The sequence below is a fragment of the Cheilinus undulatus genome, linkage group 1, assembly GCF_018320785.1.
Source record: "Cheilinus undulatus linkage group 1, ASM1832078v1, whole genome shotgun sequence".
Lineage (NCBI taxonomy): Eukaryota > Metazoa > Chordata > Actinopteri > Labriformes > Labridae > Cheilinus > Cheilinus undulatus.
In genome coordinates, this window is record NC_054865.1 from 45,584,748 (window position 1) to 45,603,547 (window position 18,800).

Sequence of the window (18,800 nt, forward strand, 5' to 3'; positions counted from 1 at the left end):
GATTGAGGTTTCAGTTTTGTTTCCTAACATGACCCTTTAACCTAATCCTACTTGGAGGAAAAGACAAAAACAAGACATAATTTTGCAAAAACATCAATTTAGCACAGGATAGCTACCTTGTAAGTGCTACACATATGGAACAGAATTTTTTTGAAGTACCCCTTTCATTCTGGGCAAACTTATTTGCATTTAAAAAAGACAATTGTGAAACAGGCTTAAGATAGGCTTTGCACAGGGATGAATGCATTTATGGAAAATGATTTTTTTTTTTTTTTTTTTTTTTTGAAATTGCTCTGAGGCTTAGCTCTGCATCTTAGGTTGTGTTCACACTGCAGCCAGAAGTGACCCGAGTAAGATTTTTTGGCTCAGATCTGAGTTTTTCAGAGCAGTCTGAACAGCACAAGTCACACTGAAAATCTGATCTTTTCACATCAGATTGAGGCCACTTTGGCTACATTCACACTGCAGTTAAAAGTGACCCAAATCTGATTTTTTTTTTCTGACAGTGTGGACAGCACAAATCTCATTGAATCAGATATTTTCATATCACATACATGTTCTAAATAAAAAAAACATCTGATCTTTTGGAAGTCTACTGTAGTCTGAACAGCCAGAAAAATTTAGAACTGAGAAAAGACCTGTATTGAGCAGTAAGGCCTGCGGTGTGAATCTAGCCTTTCATATTTAAATACATTTAATTGAATGGAGTCTGATACAGGCCACATTTTAAAAAAAATAATAGGAACAGACAAAAAAATCAGATCAGATCAGAGCAAAAAGGAACAGACCTAAAGGTCACAGCCTGCAGTGTGAATCCAGCCTTTGACGTAATTATTGAACACAGGTGGTATCGACCAAGGCTAATGCTGTTGTATGAATCACTGACACTGTTACAATCTTATATTATCAACTGAACTCAAACATGGACTCATAATCCATACCAGTGATTATGTTTTAGATGTGTGTTAAAGTTCTTGTTCGGTCATTCACCTCCAGAAATGAACCTTTTTTTGTTTCCTTTTCAAGACTAGTTGAGCTGTTTTAGTGTTTAGTGTGTTAGTGTTTTGTTTGGTATAAAGTGTCATCGTCTGAATTCTGTTTACTGATTTTGTTTACAGAAGAAAATTGTAAAGAAGATATTTCTAAGGTTAGACTCTCCCTTAGTCTTAAGTGAGGATAGGATTGTAACCCATAGAAAGAGAGACTATATTAGGTATTATGACACTTTGGCTTACACTTTATGACTAACATGACCAAAGAACACTGTGTTTTACCTTCTCAATGGTGTCTATGGAAGGCTAACATGACAGAAAAGGGACTCACAGCAGGATGTCAGAACAAATATATACGTGGGGTTATTTGGCCACAACATGCCAGTATTGTAACTAATGTATTGCAAACTATTTTAAGACAGGTCTATTCTGAGTTTCTCTACGGAGCAGGAACAGAAGAAAAACTGCACATATCAGGGTTACCATATTTTTCTCTGCCGGCTTGTTCTCCTGTTCATATGAAGCTGGAAAACAATCCAACAAGTTACTACTCATCCTAAATTGTATGGCAGTCTTATTTTCATCTGCATTATTAAACCCACAGTGTTTTTGTTGAGTATCATGATCAAACTTATCTTTTATTTGTGCAAGAGGAAATCACTTTTTGTATGAAACACTGCCAACACATTTGCCAACATTTTTTCTTATATTTGACAGTTATTAACAATAAATGTATTCAGAAAGAAAACCCAATGACTGTTGAGTTTTTTTGTTTATTATTTGTTTATTAAGCAGAAGCAGTCATGGAAAATATTCACATACATACAAGCTATTGATAGGTGCTTATGTCCCATATCAAAGCTGAATAGTTTCTCTCACATTCATATTATATAAACACAAAAGCAGGATATATTCAATACACATAAAGAGTCTACACAGCCCTGTTAAAATGCTACACTTCTGTGACATAAAAAATTAGGAAGGAGGAGCAATGCATTTTTAAAAAAATGAAAAAAATAAAAACCTGGTTGAAAAAATATGCACAACAATGGACTAATACTTTGTAAAATTGTGTTTTGATTTTATTACACAATGCAGTTTTTGGGCAGTACAACCTATGTTGACTTTGAAAAATAATTTTAACAGGGGTGTGTAGACTTTAAGTGCCCCACTCTGGGTTTTTCACATGTGCACAAACCTGAGTTCCATGTGTAACAAAGGCAAACTATTCATGCCAAATTTACACTGAATTGGGATCCCCCTCACTCTTGTACAGCAGAGAGAAAGTTGCATGTAAAAGAGCATGGTAGGAAGATTTCCTGGGCAGGCTGTGTGAAATGTTCCATGATCTTGAACAGTGCATCTTTGGATTAAAAAAAAAACAAAAAAAAAAACGATGTAGTTTATTTATTCATGTCACCTTCTCCAGCAGGCTCACTTTGCATTTCCATGTTCGACTACTCAACTTCAACATCAGGACTGCACTTCTCGTTGTCCACATGCAGACTCGTCCAAGTCACTGCTTTTCTGAGTGAAGTCTGTGTCATTAATATCCTGAGTTGTTGCACCCAGATCGTCTGTTGTCTCATCTTTTAATTCTTTCTCCATTTCTGACTCTTCAGATGAACTTGCCCCTTCAGGCATATGACTCTTCTTCTTTTTACTTTTCTTCTTGCTCTTCTTTTTGCTCTTTTTGGACTTTTTGTGGCGGGCACGGCTTGAGTTTGTATCATCCTTAGTGGTTTCCTCATTTTTATCTGGTTTCTTGGGGCTTCTTTCTTTGCTGTTCTTGTCGTTTTCTCCTTCTGTGCTCGAACTTCTGGACCTTTCTTTTGTTTCTGTCAAAGTGTCTGCATCTCTGTCTTTACTGTCTCTTTCTTCACTCCTTTTCCTCTTCTTATGCTCTCTATCTTTATCTCTACTCCTGTTCCTCTGCTTTTCTCTTTCTCTGCTTCTACTCCTCGACCGCTCTCTGCTTCTACTGCGATATCTATCATTCCACCTGTCACTGTGTCTGGACCTGGAGGACCATTTGTCTTCTCTGTACAAGTGGGATGTCCTCCTCTCTCGACTCCGTTCTCTACTCCTGCTCCTCCGCCTGTCGATGTCTCGCCTGCTGTGGGATCTCTCTGATCTTGGTGGGCTTCTGCTGCTGTGACGTTGCCTCCAGGATCGGTCTCCACGCCGCTCCGACTGCCAGCCATCTCTGCGGCTGCCCCTGACAGTGCGGTCTGGAGACAAGTGCAGGTCTCTGTCCGCCTCCCAGAATTCATTGCCAGGGTTTCTAAATACATGCAGGAAGTTACAGTGCTTTCCTTTGGGGCACTTCTGTCTGTCAAACAATCCTGGGAGAGGAAAAAGAAATACAAACAAGAATGTAAACTGAATTTTCTGTATCCAGTGAAATAAAATGTCATTGCCTCTCTTATCAGTATCAATAGCTCACCACAAATCGCATTCTTCCACCTTGTAACAGGACAAATCTCACAGTGAAGCTGCCGTCCTGCATACCACCTCCCATTAAACTTTATAAAGGCTTCTTTACACTGATCCTCCCTGGACAGAAAACAGAGACAAGAGGACAAAGGAGTTTTAACAAAGTGTTTTAACATTTCAGAGTTCATTATTTAGTTTTAGTCATACAGTGTTTGCATGAAGCTTACGTGTCAAACTGAATGTAAACATTTCCCCTCAGGTGTGGCTCGTAGTTGCAGCTGACCTAAAAATTTCAAAGACATAATTCTTTTTTTTAAATTTAAATTTTATGCATTGGTGATTCATCCAGTAATACTACGCTGAACTGGGAAATGTCAGGCTGTTTTTAAGGCATTTGTTGCATATGTAAATATGGCAGTTCATCCAGAAACCTAAGCACACTGACTCTCCTGATCTCCCCTCACCTTGAATTGTACCACCTTGCCGACACTCCTCAACTCCGGCAGGACATCATGGTAAAACTCGAGGAAAGAGTCCTGCAGCTCCTCCTCACTGTGTTCCAGCCATGCATCAGTGTCGTAATCATCACGGCGTGACTCCTCCATGCCAAACGTTGTAAACATGCCACGGATCATCAGAGTCGGACTCGATGTCGGATAACTGTGCTTTCTAGAACACCTGGACACATTCACCAGAATCAGAATTGACTTTTATTGCCATTTAAATTTTCCCATGCAAATAAATCGACAAATAACGGAGAAGATGAAGAGAAATATCAAGACGCTTATAGCAATACTGAGACAGAAAAGAGAGGAATTTTAAATAGATACACTCGATGGACATAAGAATTTGGCCACCTGACCGTAACACCAACAGGGACCGTAATGCCACTGTATTCAAATACATATACTTTTGTATTTTTGTGCAAATTTATGCTCATTTCTCCTGTAGGGCATTGAGGAGGTCAGGAATTGGTGTTAGACCAGAAGGCCTGGCTTGCAATCTCTGTTCCAGCTCATCTCAAAGGTGCTTGATAGGGTTGAAGTCAGGGCTCTGCGGATCAGTTAAGTTCTTTCACACCAAACTCACCAAACCATGTCTTTAAAGTGTCTGCTTTGTGCACAGGGGCAGAGTCATGTTGGAGTAGAAAGAGCCTTCTCCAAACTGTTGCCACAAAATTGGAAGCATAGCATTGTCCAAAACATCTAGGTGTGCTGAAGCATTAAGATTGTCCTTCACTGGAGATAAGTTGCCTAACTCAAACCCTGAAAATCAGCCCCGTATCATTATCCCTCCTCCACCAAACTTCACATTAGGTACAATGCAGTCATGTAAGCAGTGTTTTCCTAGCATCCACCAAACCGGTTTCCACTGCTTCACAGTCCAGTGTGGGTGTGCTTTTCATGACTCCATCCAATGCTTGGCATTGGACTTGGTGATGTAAGGCTTCCATGCAGCTTCCGGGCCCTGGAAACCCATTCCATAAAACTCCTGCCACACAGTTTTTGTGCTTACATTCATGCCAGTCGAAGTTCAGAACTTTCAGCAGAGTATTGGGTTGCAGAGTGACCACGTGTCTTAGCAGTTGTTGACCACACTCTGTCATTTTATGTGGTCTTACAGTTTGTGGCTGAGTTGCTGTTGTTCCTAAACACTCCACTTTCTAATACTATCACCAAAAGTTGACTGTAGAATATCCAGCAAGGATGAAACTTCTAAAATCGTCTTACTGCAAAGGTGGCATCCATCACAGTACCGTGCTTGAAGTCACTGAGCTCTTCAGAACGACCCATTTTGTATCACAAATGTTTGCAAATGGAGACTTGCATAGGTGTTTAATTATACACCTGTGACAACACGTCTGTAGGAACACCTGAATTCAATAATTAAATGGTGTGGCCAAATACTTTTTTTCATATAATGTACGAGCAGTCACCAATGAAATAAGTAAGCTAATCAGTTTGGTGTTAAAAGTCACAATAAAAGAGAAATAAAAGGTACCTGTCTCCAAATCGACAGGCTCCAGTCTTTAGGAAGAAAGGACAGTTGGCGACGTCGCGCTCAGTCCCAAAGTTTTCAGGGTTTTCTGTCACTGGAGCCTCAGGATTCATCCACGGTCCTCCGTTATCTAACTGCAAGTCAGAAATGTAAAAAAGCTTTTTTAAAATACTGTTTGACTTCAAATTTAATAGACCTGATATTTCTTATTAAATGTGGACAGAATTGATAAAATACACATATTTCATAGGTGTACTGGAAGGTCAAAGAAAATAAATGCTACCATATTTGTAATGGATGGTTGAATATAGTTTAATAATAATTTGGTAGACTTTGAAGAAAATCTGAAGATTCAAACTTGGACTTTTACTGGGCAGGATTATTTTACTGTTTATTAAATAATAGCGCTTTAAGGTGGTCAAACTGTCATTAAGACCATTCTTTTTAAACAACCACCAATGCAGGGAGAAATAAAGATTAAATTTCATGCTGCTTATGCTTTTGAGCAGATATACCAAAAAAATCATCTAAAACATTGGCTCTTAACTTGTCTCACATCATGACCCACTGCTAAGGACAAATTCCCCACCCAAATTTTTTCATTATTATATATATTTTAATCATATTTATTATATTATATTTTAATCATTACCGAATGGTTTCAGTGAAAAATGAGGGAGTTTGGACTTGGATAGAACAAAGGATGTAACAGAACACAGAGATGGAGACACACTCTTCAAAATAAAAGCACATCATGGCCATTTTGCTATATTTTTCCCAGGCACACATTGGAGACCCACTGAAAATGGCTTCACAATCTTCTTTTAGGTCCTAACCCACCAGTTGAGGACCAGGGTTCTAAAACAAGCTTATATGGCTTTATATATGAGATTTATTGGCTTTAGTATGAATACTTTTCCTTCTGCTTTATGATGATTAAAAATAATCGGCATGTGTGCGTTTTTACCTGGTTTTCAGCTTCATCCAACATTTTCTGAACAGCCTCCTACAAATGGTGTAAAGACACGGCTGGTGAAAACGAGTAGAGGTCAACATACTGCAGCATCTCTGTTACTGTGTGTTAAGATCACATTAGAAAGGACTGGAAAATTTTACTGGACTTTACGAAAGCAACTTCAATGACTGTTTTCACACAAAGTAAAAGATACATCCTTGATGTGACAGCTGAGAAGTTTTTCTCTTTGTGTGCATCTTAGTTAAGGAGTTGGATGGTTGCATGTGCCACTCAGTCAAGGAAATTTTTAACAGAACCACGTACAAAGTGAAAACACATTTGGCAAAAGATACACTCTTCTTGTGAGAAACCTTTATCAATATATTTATCTGAATCTTCCCTTTTAGATGAGTCATAGACTAGTCAAGATTAAGTGGAAGAGGATATATTTCTTTTTTCTATCCTCCCAGGGCCTGTTTCACCTCTCTGCCTCTCCTCTCCTGCTGTTTCTGCTCTTGTTCTTCCCGTTCTCTCTTCTGCTGGGCCTCCCATTCCTCCTTAATCATGCGCTGAGAGAAAACAAAAACATTATTAGCATTCTATTTTATCAGACACTTCAGTTCATGTGTGTGCATTAATTTAGTATATAAGACAGCAACTTTCAAACTGATGGCAATTCAGGCCTCTGTCAAACTCAACTGCTGATGTCCAATTTTGGATAATCACTCTTAGTAGTTATAAATGACATGGAGGTCAGTAAGTCTTAGACAGCAGTTATATCTTGCTTACAATGTAGGGAGACATTGTAGGGAGCAGGCTTACTGGTGGCTATATTTAGTTATTTGAACCCCACAAATTTACCTACTGAATGTCTGCACAAAAATGAATCAAAGATTGGTAGTAGGATTGACTCAACCGCATTGGTACCTCTATTTAATACAATAGAGCAGTTTCTGAACTATTTACCTCCTCCTCTTCTTTTCTCCTCTGTGCAGCTTCCTCCCTCTCACACCTCAGCCTGAACTCCTCCTGGGCAATCCTCTCTCTTTCCAACCACTCATCATGAAGCCGCAGCCTTAGAAAACATACCAGACACAAACCAAACAAAGATTATAAAAAATGGCAACATTTAAATTCGTATGCTAGTTCTCACAAAAGGAAGCGTAACAATGACTAGAGAGCTACCTTTCCTGCTCAGCAATAACATCATCCTCATCATTTTCTTCATCATTTATCTCCTCTTCCTCTTCAGGTCCATTGCTGGCTCCGTTGTTTAAAACTGTAAAAGAGTTAGGTTCATATGCAGGTACAATTACATGGAATAATATTGAACATCAGCCCAAAATTAATGAAAACTTCATACCACATCCTCTGGCTTTAGCAAGAGCTTGGCGTTTACGTTTTCTTCTTTCTTTCCGTAAAGCAGCCTTGCGTTGCTTTTGACTAAAGAGAAAAAACATGACTTAAAACAGTAAACAAATCAAAGATGTAAAATAACTCAGTAGGGTGATGTGCTACACAAGGGTTCAGACAAAACAAGGGAGGCTGAAAAAGAAGTTGAAGCTTTTGTCAACATGTGTGTAAGTGCTGTACCTGAACCACCGCAACTGATTTACTCATAAGTCTGCATTTCTGATGGTATGGGGTTGCATTAGAGCCTATGGCATGGGCAGCTAACAGATCTGGAAAGGCACTATCAATGCGGAAGTATATAGAGGTTTAAGAGCAACATATGCTCCCACCCAGACTTCTCTTTCAGGAAAGGCCTTGAATATTTCAGCAAGACAATGCTAAACCCCATACCCCATCCATCACAGGCCAGGATCTTTCACCAATAGAAAACATTTGGTACATCATAAAAACGGCAAAGAAGACCCAGGACTGTTGAGCAGCTAGAATCCTACTTCAGACAAGAATTAGACAACATTTCTATACCAAAACTCAAGCGACTGGTCTCCTTACTTTCCAAACGTTTACAGGCTGCCATTAAAAGACGATGGGATGCTACACATTGGTAAACATGGTCCTATACTTTTTATGTGTTGTTGTCATTAAATTCAAAATGAGCAGATATTTTCCCTACATGGAAAAATGTCTCAGTCTCAATATCTAGTAAAGATGTTAAGAACCCCATGAGGATTTGTGCCCATCAGTAAAACACGGGGTGTAAGTTAGGCTTCATATAGTTATAAATAAGACCAAACTGTATCGTTGTATCTGGCTAGTAACCTTAATAGTCAGTGATGAGGTAAAAGCATTATGTACCGTTGAGATGTTAATCAAATTTCACGACCAGACAGCATTCTAACCACATTCAGTTTGTTCACAGTATAAATTTTGTGCACCCCCAAGTCAAAATTAGATCAAATCATCCAAAAAAGAAGCATGAAAAAAACGAACCTTAAAAGAGGAGCAGAAACCTGCGGAGTTGACGCTGCCATCGTAGCTAACAGAAGCTAGCTGGAGTTAGCACCCGAACATATGTAAGCCGTAGTCAATCAGATATTTTCATTTATGTTCAGTAAAAAAAAAACATATACCAATGCGTACTCTGAGGGTGAATTTTGGGCTTAGAATGGATTTGGTTTGTCAGGGTAATATTCAAACTAAACCCATTTCAATTGCTGCAAATGCTTACTAGCTGCATGCGAAGTTGTTTGGCTTTTGAACGACAGCGGAAGAGGCGGGGTTGATAGAAAAAACTTCCGGGTCAAAATAAGAGCGTTTTGTTTTCATTTAGTTTTCCAATATATACAGGTAATTTATACCTTTTTTCGAGTGTCATATCCCAACGTTTGGTATCTTTACAAAAGACAAGGGGGTTAAATTTTTATGAGATAATATTTTTTTTTTTATCATGGATAAATTCTATATCCACAAATGTACATTGTTTAAGCCCCCTTGGTCTCAGGGATATATCGAACCTCTTATGACTTGCATGGGTTTTTATTTCTAATAATGTCTCAGTAATAGACATAATGGATTTGTGACAATAATAATAATGTTGTTTGGGCTTAACATGTAGCCTGGGTTTTGATCAGGTTTTGATCCTATTTAGGTTCTCTTCCTTTGAGTGTTCTATTGTTGTTGCTTTGCTGTCTTTATCTCGTTGAGTTCTGCTGCTTTGTTTTTCTGCATGTCAAAGCACTTTGTAAATCATTGTTTTTAAAAGTGCTATATAAATAAAGCTATTATTATTATTGTATTATTATTGTTATTATTATTATTATTTTATTGAAGTTACTCAAAATATTGTAGCATTTAAATGGATTAAAATATTTTCTCAGTCTTTGAAAAAGATAGTAAAGGAAGTGTCTTGAGTTTAATGCTTTTTCATTTTTGTTATTGTATCATCTGTACTTTCTTAAATTATTTGACTTTACTTTAAATAGGTTTAATTATTTTATGTTAACTTACAGGGCTTTTTCATGTTATCAATATTATATTATTATATTATTAAGTAACTACTTTGTTTTTTTATTTGATTTTATCCAAATATGCCACTTTGAGAGAGCTGTAAAATGTTCATTTGTCAAATCACCTGTTTTTTTCATTGAAAATAATAAATGAAGGAGTTAATAAAACAAAAAGTTTTCAAACAACAAAAAGCAAAAAGTTTTAACAGTAATTAAAATAACAGACAGTAAATATTAAGAAAAAGCCAGGCAAAAGGCTTGACGTAAAGTCTGGCCAATCTAACCAAATGTGTTAACAAGTTTCAGCTTTCTTTAAAATCTGTTATTAGTGAGATCATGAGTAAGTTATTTTGCAACTTAAAAAAGAATGCTGTACAGTGGAGGAAAAGTGTTTCTGTATATGAATTACCAAGTTTCACAAAACCTTTCCAACAGATTTCTACAAGAACAAATACCATAAGTCATAATATAATTAAATATTCTCTTCTATTGCAATACTCCCTAACAGGTCAAGATTTCCATGAAATGTTCTGAAATAGATAAGACTTTGAACGGGAACAAATCTGCTGCTGTCTACTGTCTTTTACCTTAAATTTTTGCATGAATGATGAGAAGTACTTTTTACCATATAAATTTAAGTGCTTGGAAATGTATTAGTATTGCAAAATCAGCACAGCATAGACAGGTCACATTTGTATGATTTCCTTTATTTGCCAAGTTACTGGCAAAGGCACTGAACAGAAACCTTACTGTTGACAAGAAAGCTGTGTTAATAATAGTAAAAATATATATATATATATATAAAAAAAACTTAAGTAAAAGAAGTGTTATTAAGTGCTTGAATGCCATACAGTCCTAAAGTATAACTGTGATGCTATGTGTGACTTATGTGCTTATTTGCTTTTTACTTTATATTTTTCACATTTTCAGTAAGCAGTAAAACATTAATAATACTAGATGATATAACTTCTGGAAATGAAGGGTTTTGCTATGTCTCCATTAAATCACCATTGTTTTCATGGAGTCTACTGGTGCCAGAATCGTTCCCAAAAACAGAAACTGTTGAGCTGAGCTGTTGCAAAGGTAGAGCAGTGATTTGTGTGAACTTCAGCTTTTTATTCAAGCACTGTCAGCATCCCCGGCACTCTGAGTCATTCAGTCTTTTTGTCTGTTTTTGGCCTGAGAAAGAAGGCAGGTCTAGTGCAGCAGCGGTAGCACAAAGCCTGAGGCACCAGAGCATACAGAACATTGACCAGCAAGAAGACTGGCTGGCTATCAGCGGGTACTCTGTAGGAGAACGGCGTCCGTGTGTGAAGAGACGCTCCAATATGAGAGAACTGTGCCTGTGAAGAGAAGCAGAGAGGGTGATGGGTTAAAGCTGGCAGTTGGAGTATTCCTATGAAAAGGGCACTTGTCTATTTTAAAAAAGCATGCCCATTTTTGTCCACAGGTCTTGCAAGTGCTTAATGGGGTATTAAAAGCAAAAAAAGTCTGAAATATAAAAAAATGGCAATCCTGTTATTGTTTCTTACATGAGAGCACACAGCAATATACTTTGGAAAAGGTTGTAATATTTCATTTTCATGTGAGATCTGTGGAGTTTTCTATCTTTTTTGGACTCTAAGATTTACTAGGTAATAAATTTCCTTATTTTAGCAATACTCTAAAACACTTTATAACATAAAATGACAGCATCACTTTGTCTAGTTTGAATAGTTTATACTAGGTTAATACAGGCAGCCAGTAAAGCACAGGTTAAGATAACACATGTTAAGATAATACAAGGATAAGATCAGTTAACAACTGTTTAAGGGTGGCTTATTTCCATATGAGACAAATTCTGTGGCTCTAACCTATACTCTTTCACTATTCTCCAGTTTACAGACTTGATTCATCTGTTTCATAGAAAGTCTCTGAAAAAAAAAAAAAGACACAGTTTGTCTCATAGCAACCAGGGCTGTCGAAGCATCAGCTTGCCTATTTATAGCCTGGCAGAACAGCTGACATTTGAGTGAATACTGCCAATACCTCCATACCTCTCTGTCTGAAGTCAGCTTCTGCCCTTGTCCTGCTGATGAGTGAACTGCTGGCATGCAGCCTGAACACAATAGCTGCTTGTGCTGTTGAAACAGGAATGCTTCACTAGCTTCTCTAACCAGTCATTAGTTTCTTTTCGCAGGTACATGGCACTGATTCAGGCCATCTGTGAATGATGAACCAGTGGTGTCTGAACAAACAGATACCAGTCTGAAATATCAGTGATTGAAGTTGGAGAGCATTGCCACATATCTTTTAAGCATGGCATGGCTATTTCTCTGCAGGGATAAAAACAAAGTTTGCTCTACTCGCATTAAAGTGCCTAGTAGAAATGAACACCAGTCCCTTCACTGAATGAGCAGCCAGGTCACAGGCAAGCCTGACAATATCTTTGGGTCAGAAGTCATATTGTCCATGCAGATAAGAGATTAAAATAGAAATATAGAAAGCTGCTATATGAATTTCACATTTTAAAAACTTCTTGGTGGCTATTTTAATTCAATCTGAAAAATTTCTTGAGGGTTCGGGGGTTGAGTAAAGGCATTATGTATTACTAATCATTGTCTAGGTATTATTCTATGGTAAGAGGTAGGTGCCTCTTGTTTAAATGTTTTATTTCCAGTTAAGCACTGGTGGCTTCGAGACCCAGACCAATCTCCCTACAGTGGCAATAAAAGTAACTATAACTGTATTGTGTTATATATTGTATCATATTATATCATGTACTGTATTGTATATTATCATATCCTATCATATATCATTGCAGAGGGGGCTAAACTCTCATTCAAAGAACACCTTCCACTTCTTTTTTGTCAAGGTAATCCTGGACCCACAAGTCTTAGTCCAGATAGAACTGCATGACACTGGAGAATGGAGCAGTACTGGTCCTTCTTCATGATACCCTTTACTTCAAACAGCCTGCAAAACATCCCCATACCATTGTATATGGTATCATATATGATAGCATATTGAATTGTACTATATCGTATCATATATTGTATTGTATTATATCATATCACATCCTGTGGTATCATATATCATATTGTGTTGAGTTGTATCAAATAATATCATATATTTTGTATCATACCGTATTTTGATCGTATCACATCACATTTCATTATACTACTACTACATCGTACCAAACCAGCTTACATGGTTTTGTATGGCATTGTAGCGTATTGCATCGAATCAAACCCCACCATTCTGAATTGTATCGTCTTGTATCATATTGTCTTGTATCATTTTATATCACATTAAAGGTTTTGTATGGTATTGTAGCATAATGCCTTAAACCACTGAGTCTCATATCGCACTATTCTGTATCGTATGGTATAGTATTTTATTATATCATACCACATTACAAGGTTTTGTACTACATTGTAGCATATTGCATCATCTCACTAAGAATCATAAAGCATAAGCATTTTGTATTATAGTATTGTATCACCCCTGAATAATATCATATCATATATTTTAATATTGTGTATAATTTCAACATGACTATCCAAAACTTGATTCAGTGAGGCAGCAGCCTGGGTTAAGGTTCTAATAGCAACTTCCAAAATGTGAGATTGTCTTTCATTTGGTGTTTTGTTGTTTCTCTTGATTCTGGTCTGCTCAACATTCCTGCCTATAATAAAGAAGGTTTTTACTGCCACTGTAACAGGGCTAAATACTGCTAGTGCTGAGCTTGTGGTGATAAACGATGCTCTTTATGAAAATAGGGTACAGGCTTAATGATTAACACTGGTCTATTATAATAGGTCACGACAGAGAGTATGGTCTAGACCCGCTCTCTGTGTCTTAAGATAACTCTGGTTATGAATTGGCTCTATAAAACAAATACTGACTGAGATTAATTGATTGATTAGAGACATTTCTCCTCTCAGCCTTGTGACTGACTGGCAACCAATCCGGGGTGTACCCCACCTCTCGTCCAACGACAGCTGGGATAGGCTCCAGCCCCCCGCGACCCCCAACGGGATAAGTGGTATAGAAAATGGATGGATAGATGGATAGATTTCTCCTCTCCTAAGAAAGACTTCATTAATTCTGAAGTTACATGACCTAGATACGGACATTTTATCATAATGTGTGGCATCAAGCAATGGTACTTTAGGAACTGTATTGTATTGTATTCTACTATATCATGTTGTATTGTAACTTAGTGCCGCTGAGCCATCAGTGCCCCAGTGCTACATCTTTCCTCAAAAGACTTATCCTGACACACCAATAAAAGGAAGAACCTCGAGGATGTACCTGTGCTAATGCTCCTGAGTGTACCAGTGTCAGATCAGGCATCCATTCACATCCTGGAACCATCAGCCCATACAGAGTGATGATGTAATAAGGTCCAGAGTAAAACATGTTCACCAGCATCTAAAAAACCATTAATACGTCATTTTAGAGATTTTTGGCATGCCACTTTTGGTTAATTGAAGGGAAATAGAGCAGAAACACCGCTGAGCCACCTGTACTCTAGGATAGGCTGACGGGTCTTTCAGGTAGGGCTCATATAGTTGTGTGTAGTCTTGACACCATTCGCTGGAACAGTCCAAAACAATCTAAAAAACACACAGTGTGAAATACAGAAGCCCCCTATATAGGGATATTATAGTACCACATTGTGCATTTGAACATTTCGGGGTTGCTTACCAGGCCTCTGAAGACACAAAAAGCAAAAGCAGGAATGAGGTAGATGATGAACAGTAAGTCCAGAGGTCTGTAAATTAAACTGTTTCGTTCGGTCTCCTGTATGCTCTGAGAGAAAGCAACAACATGATCTTCAGACTCTGCTTTATCTTACACATATGCTGACAAAAACTCTGGAGTTAAACTTAAAGCTTTAGCTGTTAAGATCTTAAAAGCTGAGAGTGATCAGTCCTACAATAATTGTAGGATAAGGAAGTAGAAATCATACCTATATGTTAAAGGTGTGCGACTGAGGTTACAGGAACAAGAAAAACTACAAAATAGAAGTACAGGAAAGTTCCCTGAAAAAAAAAATAGTCAAGACCTTTGTGCCCATTCTTTGCTTATTAAAAAAGCTCAAAGACTGCACCTTTTTGTCTTTTTTTAGACACTCTGTGAAGCTCTTTCAGTGCGTATTTTCTGGGCAGTTCAAATGTTTTGAGGATCGATGTTAAATGACTCAAAGTAATTGCATCATTTCATTCCCTCCACTTTTCTAATACCTCAAAAAGAGCTCTCCACTTTTAAACTTCCTTTTATGCAACAATCAACACAAATGTGTTAACTTTCATTTGTACTTAGGTAATAACTGCCATTTTGGATCAACTTACTGTCAGCTGAATGTCGCTCATAGAGGGCTGGCTGAAAATTCGAAAGCAGGCCCACACAGACACAGAGATATACAACATGTGGAGGAAGAAGAGAGGACTGACATGGGTCCCATATTTTCCTGGGAATACAACAGAAGAAGACTATATTTCACTTTGAGAAAACCAATAGGAACACTTATTTTTGGGCTGCAAAGATTGGATCACTCTATGGGAAACGTGTATCGATGGGTTTCACAGGTTTTCCTACACAAGCTATCTAAAAGCATCCCATTATTTTTAGTGTGCTTACCCACAGCATTTCCAAGAATGTAGACTATGGCACGCATGAGAAAAGATCCCACCCAGTAGAGTCCAATGGCTCTGTAACTGTCCCTGTGAGAAAAACACTGCCATTGTCAAAACAGGTGAACAGATTTTACCTCCACAGACCAAGCCTTAGATATTCTGATAGATGGATAAATTGATAAATGGATTTATTGACTGACTGATAGTTACATAGACTTAATATAGCACTTACCCCCATGTGATAGCGGCAATCATGAGCAGATACATAAGATAGTGGACACAGCCGTCCCAGAATGAGATCATGTGACCATGTGCTGTGTTAATGTGTGGATCTGCCTGAAACATGGGAAAGTATGTCAGTAAATATACACAAGGTCCATGGAGACAACTCAGAAACAGTTATCAGAGTTGCACTTGCCTCTTTGAGGTAAAATGTCACAAATCCATCAATAATGTTGTCCTGCTCCAACCCAATGATCAGGTTCACCACACTGAGGAACGCATGCACTGCATACACTAAAAAATAGATTTATGTTTTAATGTATTTTACTAGACTGACAAGAAAAATGCAAAACATTTGGTGTACACAGTGTTAAAGCTACTATATGTACCAGTTACTTTAGCACTGTGACTGATCCACGGCTGATGAAATGTTTGACTACGTACAGACTCAGTGAGCACAACCTCGCCATCGAGAGAGGACGCCACAGACAAAGCCGGATCCCTAAAGAAGGCAGACTGTGCACCCACCGCAGCCAACAGGAGGTGGACACAGAGCTGCGCTTTCTAACCACTATTTCTTTATACAAGGACATCAGAGACAAGTTCCTTCCACTTTTCATAAGCAAACAAAAAGAAAAGAAGAAACTTCAATATCTGCTGGGTGACATGCAACAGTGTGCAAATGCTGCAGAACATTATGACCAAAAAAGAACCTCATACACCACACTACCGCCATGAACAAAACTGCCTACATGCACTTATATATGTATATATTTCTATTTTCTAATAGAATTGCCAGTAAAGCTTGTTGAATTGAATTGTACGTGAGTTAGCAAATCTGTAGGAATCTGTACAGAGAATGTTTCAGTTACTTGGCAGCAAACACATTTCAAATCATCTCGTTTCCACAAGTTGTCTTATTGGAATTATCATTTCATGATGATGTTAATGTTGAAGAAACTTCATTGCCATGACCGGTAACAAAGAAAAATTCAACAAAACATCACATCAGGAAAAAAAAACATCCCCCCAAAAAATCCAGTAACAATAGGCCTATATATCATTATTTCATATTAAAAGCCAGCCAGGTCTTCAGAAAGACTGCTAAAGGTAAAAGAAAACAAAAACAGAAATTGTTAAATCATACCATAAAAAAGAGGATCTACTGGAGCCTTCTTCTTGAGTATAAAACGAGCAGAGATGAGAAGAATGAAGACTGCTGTGCAACCAGCAAAGAGGAAAACTTCCGCACTAAATTCAAGGTAGGAAAAAAGACAGTGCACTCGTAATAAACGACACAAAAATATTCAAATGGTGCATTTGAAGTTAGAAGTACACTAAATTACGACATGCAATACCTTAAGTAGTTATATTTCCCTCACCTGTCGCTGTAAATGAGAGAATTGAATAAATAGCAGATTGGTATGGACATCAAGGAGAGCACAAACACCCCCGTCCCTGCAGACGCGTTCATCGTGGTGGAGGTTGGAGCGGTTTGCTTTGGCCAGGAAATGTAAGGTTAAAATAATTCAAGCGCAGAAACTCCCATGTTGAAGCTGTTAGTGATATTAACACGACAGAGGAGAGAAGTCACCGTGTGTCTGTTGATGTTAACACGGTACAAACTTGCTCTTCCGCCGCTGTATGCATGCTCCGTCTTGTTCATCTGGTCTTTCTCGCTCTCTCTCCTCTTCTCCTGAAGCTTACCTTCCTCTTATCCTGACTATTACCTCCTGCCACTCAAACACGCGCGCGCTCCCGTGCACGTTCCCACGTTCTGATTGACAGGAAAAAGAGAAAGATCGAGTATCTCTCTTTATCCATCTACATTGATAAGCTTTTAATTTTTAGACGTAGAACAATCAGATTTTGTAATTTTATTAATTGTAAATAGACTCTAAGATTATTATTTTTAGGCTAAAGCTGTTACTCTGACATCTAGCGGTGGATTGTGACTTTTTTTTTATTTTATAATTTTTTATCTCGACGAATATGCAAATTCTATGGAAGCCCATTTCTGCCAAATAAAAAAGAATAAAATGTGAAAGTAAGGCAATTCTTAAAAAAAGAAAACCTAAGCCCTAATTATGAGATAAAAATTCGAAATTATGTGATAAAAATTATGGGATTAAAAAGCTTTTTAATCCCATAATTTTAATCTCATAATTATGATTTAGGATTCATTTTTCTATAATTGCCTAACATCCACATTTTTCTATTTTAAGTGGCAGAAATGGGCTTCCATAAAATACAGACAAACAAACATAAAGACAAGTCAGATACAACATAAGTTGAGTGACTGTAGAGAAGAATTAAAGAAAAATTCAAACAGTATGGGTAAATATGTAAAGGCAATGACAAATAATAAGTAGATAAAAAGGGAAATCAAATAATATTTTTTAAACAAACAGAAATGTAGGGCTATCTCAAATCAAATTAAATCTATTTGATAAGATATTTATCTTTAGAGCTTTCATGTTTCCGAGATGTACTTAAGAGCTTCAACTCATTCGTCTACTGAGTCAGATTATTGCTAAAATACCTGCACTTATGAAAAAGGAATTTTCCAAGTAAAATCAAACAAATTCCAAGTTTCCATCTGCAACAAAAATACCAAACTTCATATCTTTTACAGTTGGGAAACATCTAATAATAATAATGATAACTTTATTTGAATAGCACTTTTAAAAACATGGATTTCCAAAGTGATTTGACATGTGAAGAAGCAATCAGAAGAACAAAGCAACAAACCCCAAACAAAAGACAAGAAGACAGAACAGATACCAACGACATCAGCAGAATTTAAAACACTTAAAGTATCAACCATAAATATGATCAAGATAATAATTCAACAACATAGTGAGACATCAAGATTTCAGACATCATGTGATGCCATGCAAACTGAGACATCACAAGACATCAATCAGAGTGCAGGCACTAAGACATCATAGACATCGTCAGAAAGCAGATATAACATTGGCATCATAAGTAATAAACGCAATAGGAATCCATTAGTAAATCTCATTCTCAAGAACTGGTTTCTGGAGTAGATCTCATTTAAAATCTTAAAATTCAGTATTTTCACTTTTGGAGGCAATGGGTATGAGAGAAAACGTTGCATTTTCTTCTGACTGGGTTAGGGTAAAACTGTTGTAAC

At 37.4% G+C, this 18,800-nt stretch overlaps 2 protein-coding genes across 2 annotated transcripts; both read right to left on the bottom strand.

Annotated features, from left to right (window-relative positions):
- Window positions 1-244: 244 nt before the first annotated feature.
- On the bottom strand, window positions 245-9,045 carry zrsr2 (zinc finger (CCCH type), RNA-binding motif and serine/arginine rich 2). Its single transcript, XM_041783999.1, has 11 exons — window positions 8,782-9,045; window positions 7,745-7,824; window positions 7,567-7,660; window positions 7,348-7,456; window positions 6,864-6,950; window positions 6,394-6,432; window positions 5,430-5,560; window positions 3,893-4,106; window positions 3,656-3,711; window positions 3,439-3,548; window positions 245-3,337 (listed from the first exon to the last, which is right to left on the bottom strand). The coding sequence occupies exons 1-11, from the start codon at window positions 8,820-8,822 to the stop codon at window positions 2,466-2,468; spliced, it is 1,833 nt and encodes a 610-aa protein (XP_041639933.1). The 5' UTR covers window positions 8,823-9,045; the 3' UTR covers window positions 245-2,465.
- A 1,491-nt stretch (window positions 9,046-10,536) lies between these two features.
- On the bottom strand, window positions 10,537-17,301 carry LOC121511059 (transmembrane 6 superfamily member 1-like). The gene is made up of 10 exons (XM_041789575.1): window positions 17,026-17,301; window positions 16,791-16,894; window positions 15,840-15,937; window positions 15,654-15,757; window positions 15,426-15,508; window positions 15,137-15,255; window positions 14,490-14,594; window positions 14,306-14,398; window positions 14,094-14,213; window positions 10,537-11,140 (listed from the first exon to the last, which is right to left on the bottom strand). The coding sequence occupies exons 1-10, from the start codon at window positions 17,115-17,117 to the stop codon at window positions 10,949-10,951; spliced, it is 1,110 nt and encodes a 369-aa protein (XP_041645509.1). The 5' UTR covers window positions 17,118-17,301; the 3' UTR covers window positions 10,537-10,948.
- Between the last annotated feature and the right edge of the window lie 1,499 nt (window positions 17,302-18,800).

What these genes read in the sequence shown, in the direction of transcription:
- zrsr2 (XM_041783999.1), bottom strand. Translation starts at nt 8,822, where the DNA reads ATGGCAGCGTCAACTCCGCAGGTTTCTGCTCCTCTTTTAAG. An exon ending in TGGATGAAGCTGAAAACCAG is followed by an intron (nt 5,561 to 6,393) that starts GTAAAAACGCAC and finishes TCTGACTTGCAG; the next exon opens with TTAGATAACGGAGGACCGTG. An exon ending in GTTTACATTCAGTTTGACAC is followed by an intron (nt 3,549 to 3,655) that starts GTAAGCTTCATG and finishes TTTTCTGTCCAG; the next exon opens with GGAGGATCAGTGTAAAGAAG.
- LOC121511059 (XM_041789575.1), bottom strand. Translation starts at nt 17,117, where the DNA reads ATGAACGCGTCTGCAGGGACGGGGGTGTTTGTGCTCTCCTTGATGTCC. An exon ending in AGTAGATCCTCTTTTTTATG is followed by an intron (nt 15,938 to 16,790) that starts GTATGATTTAAC and finishes TCTATTTTTTAG; the next exon opens with TGTATGCAGTGCATGCGTTC. An exon ending in TGAGCGACATTCAGCTGACA is followed by an intron (nt 14,595 to 15,136) that starts GTAAGTTGATCC and finishes GCTTTCTCTCAG; the next exon opens with AGCATACAGGAGACCGAACG.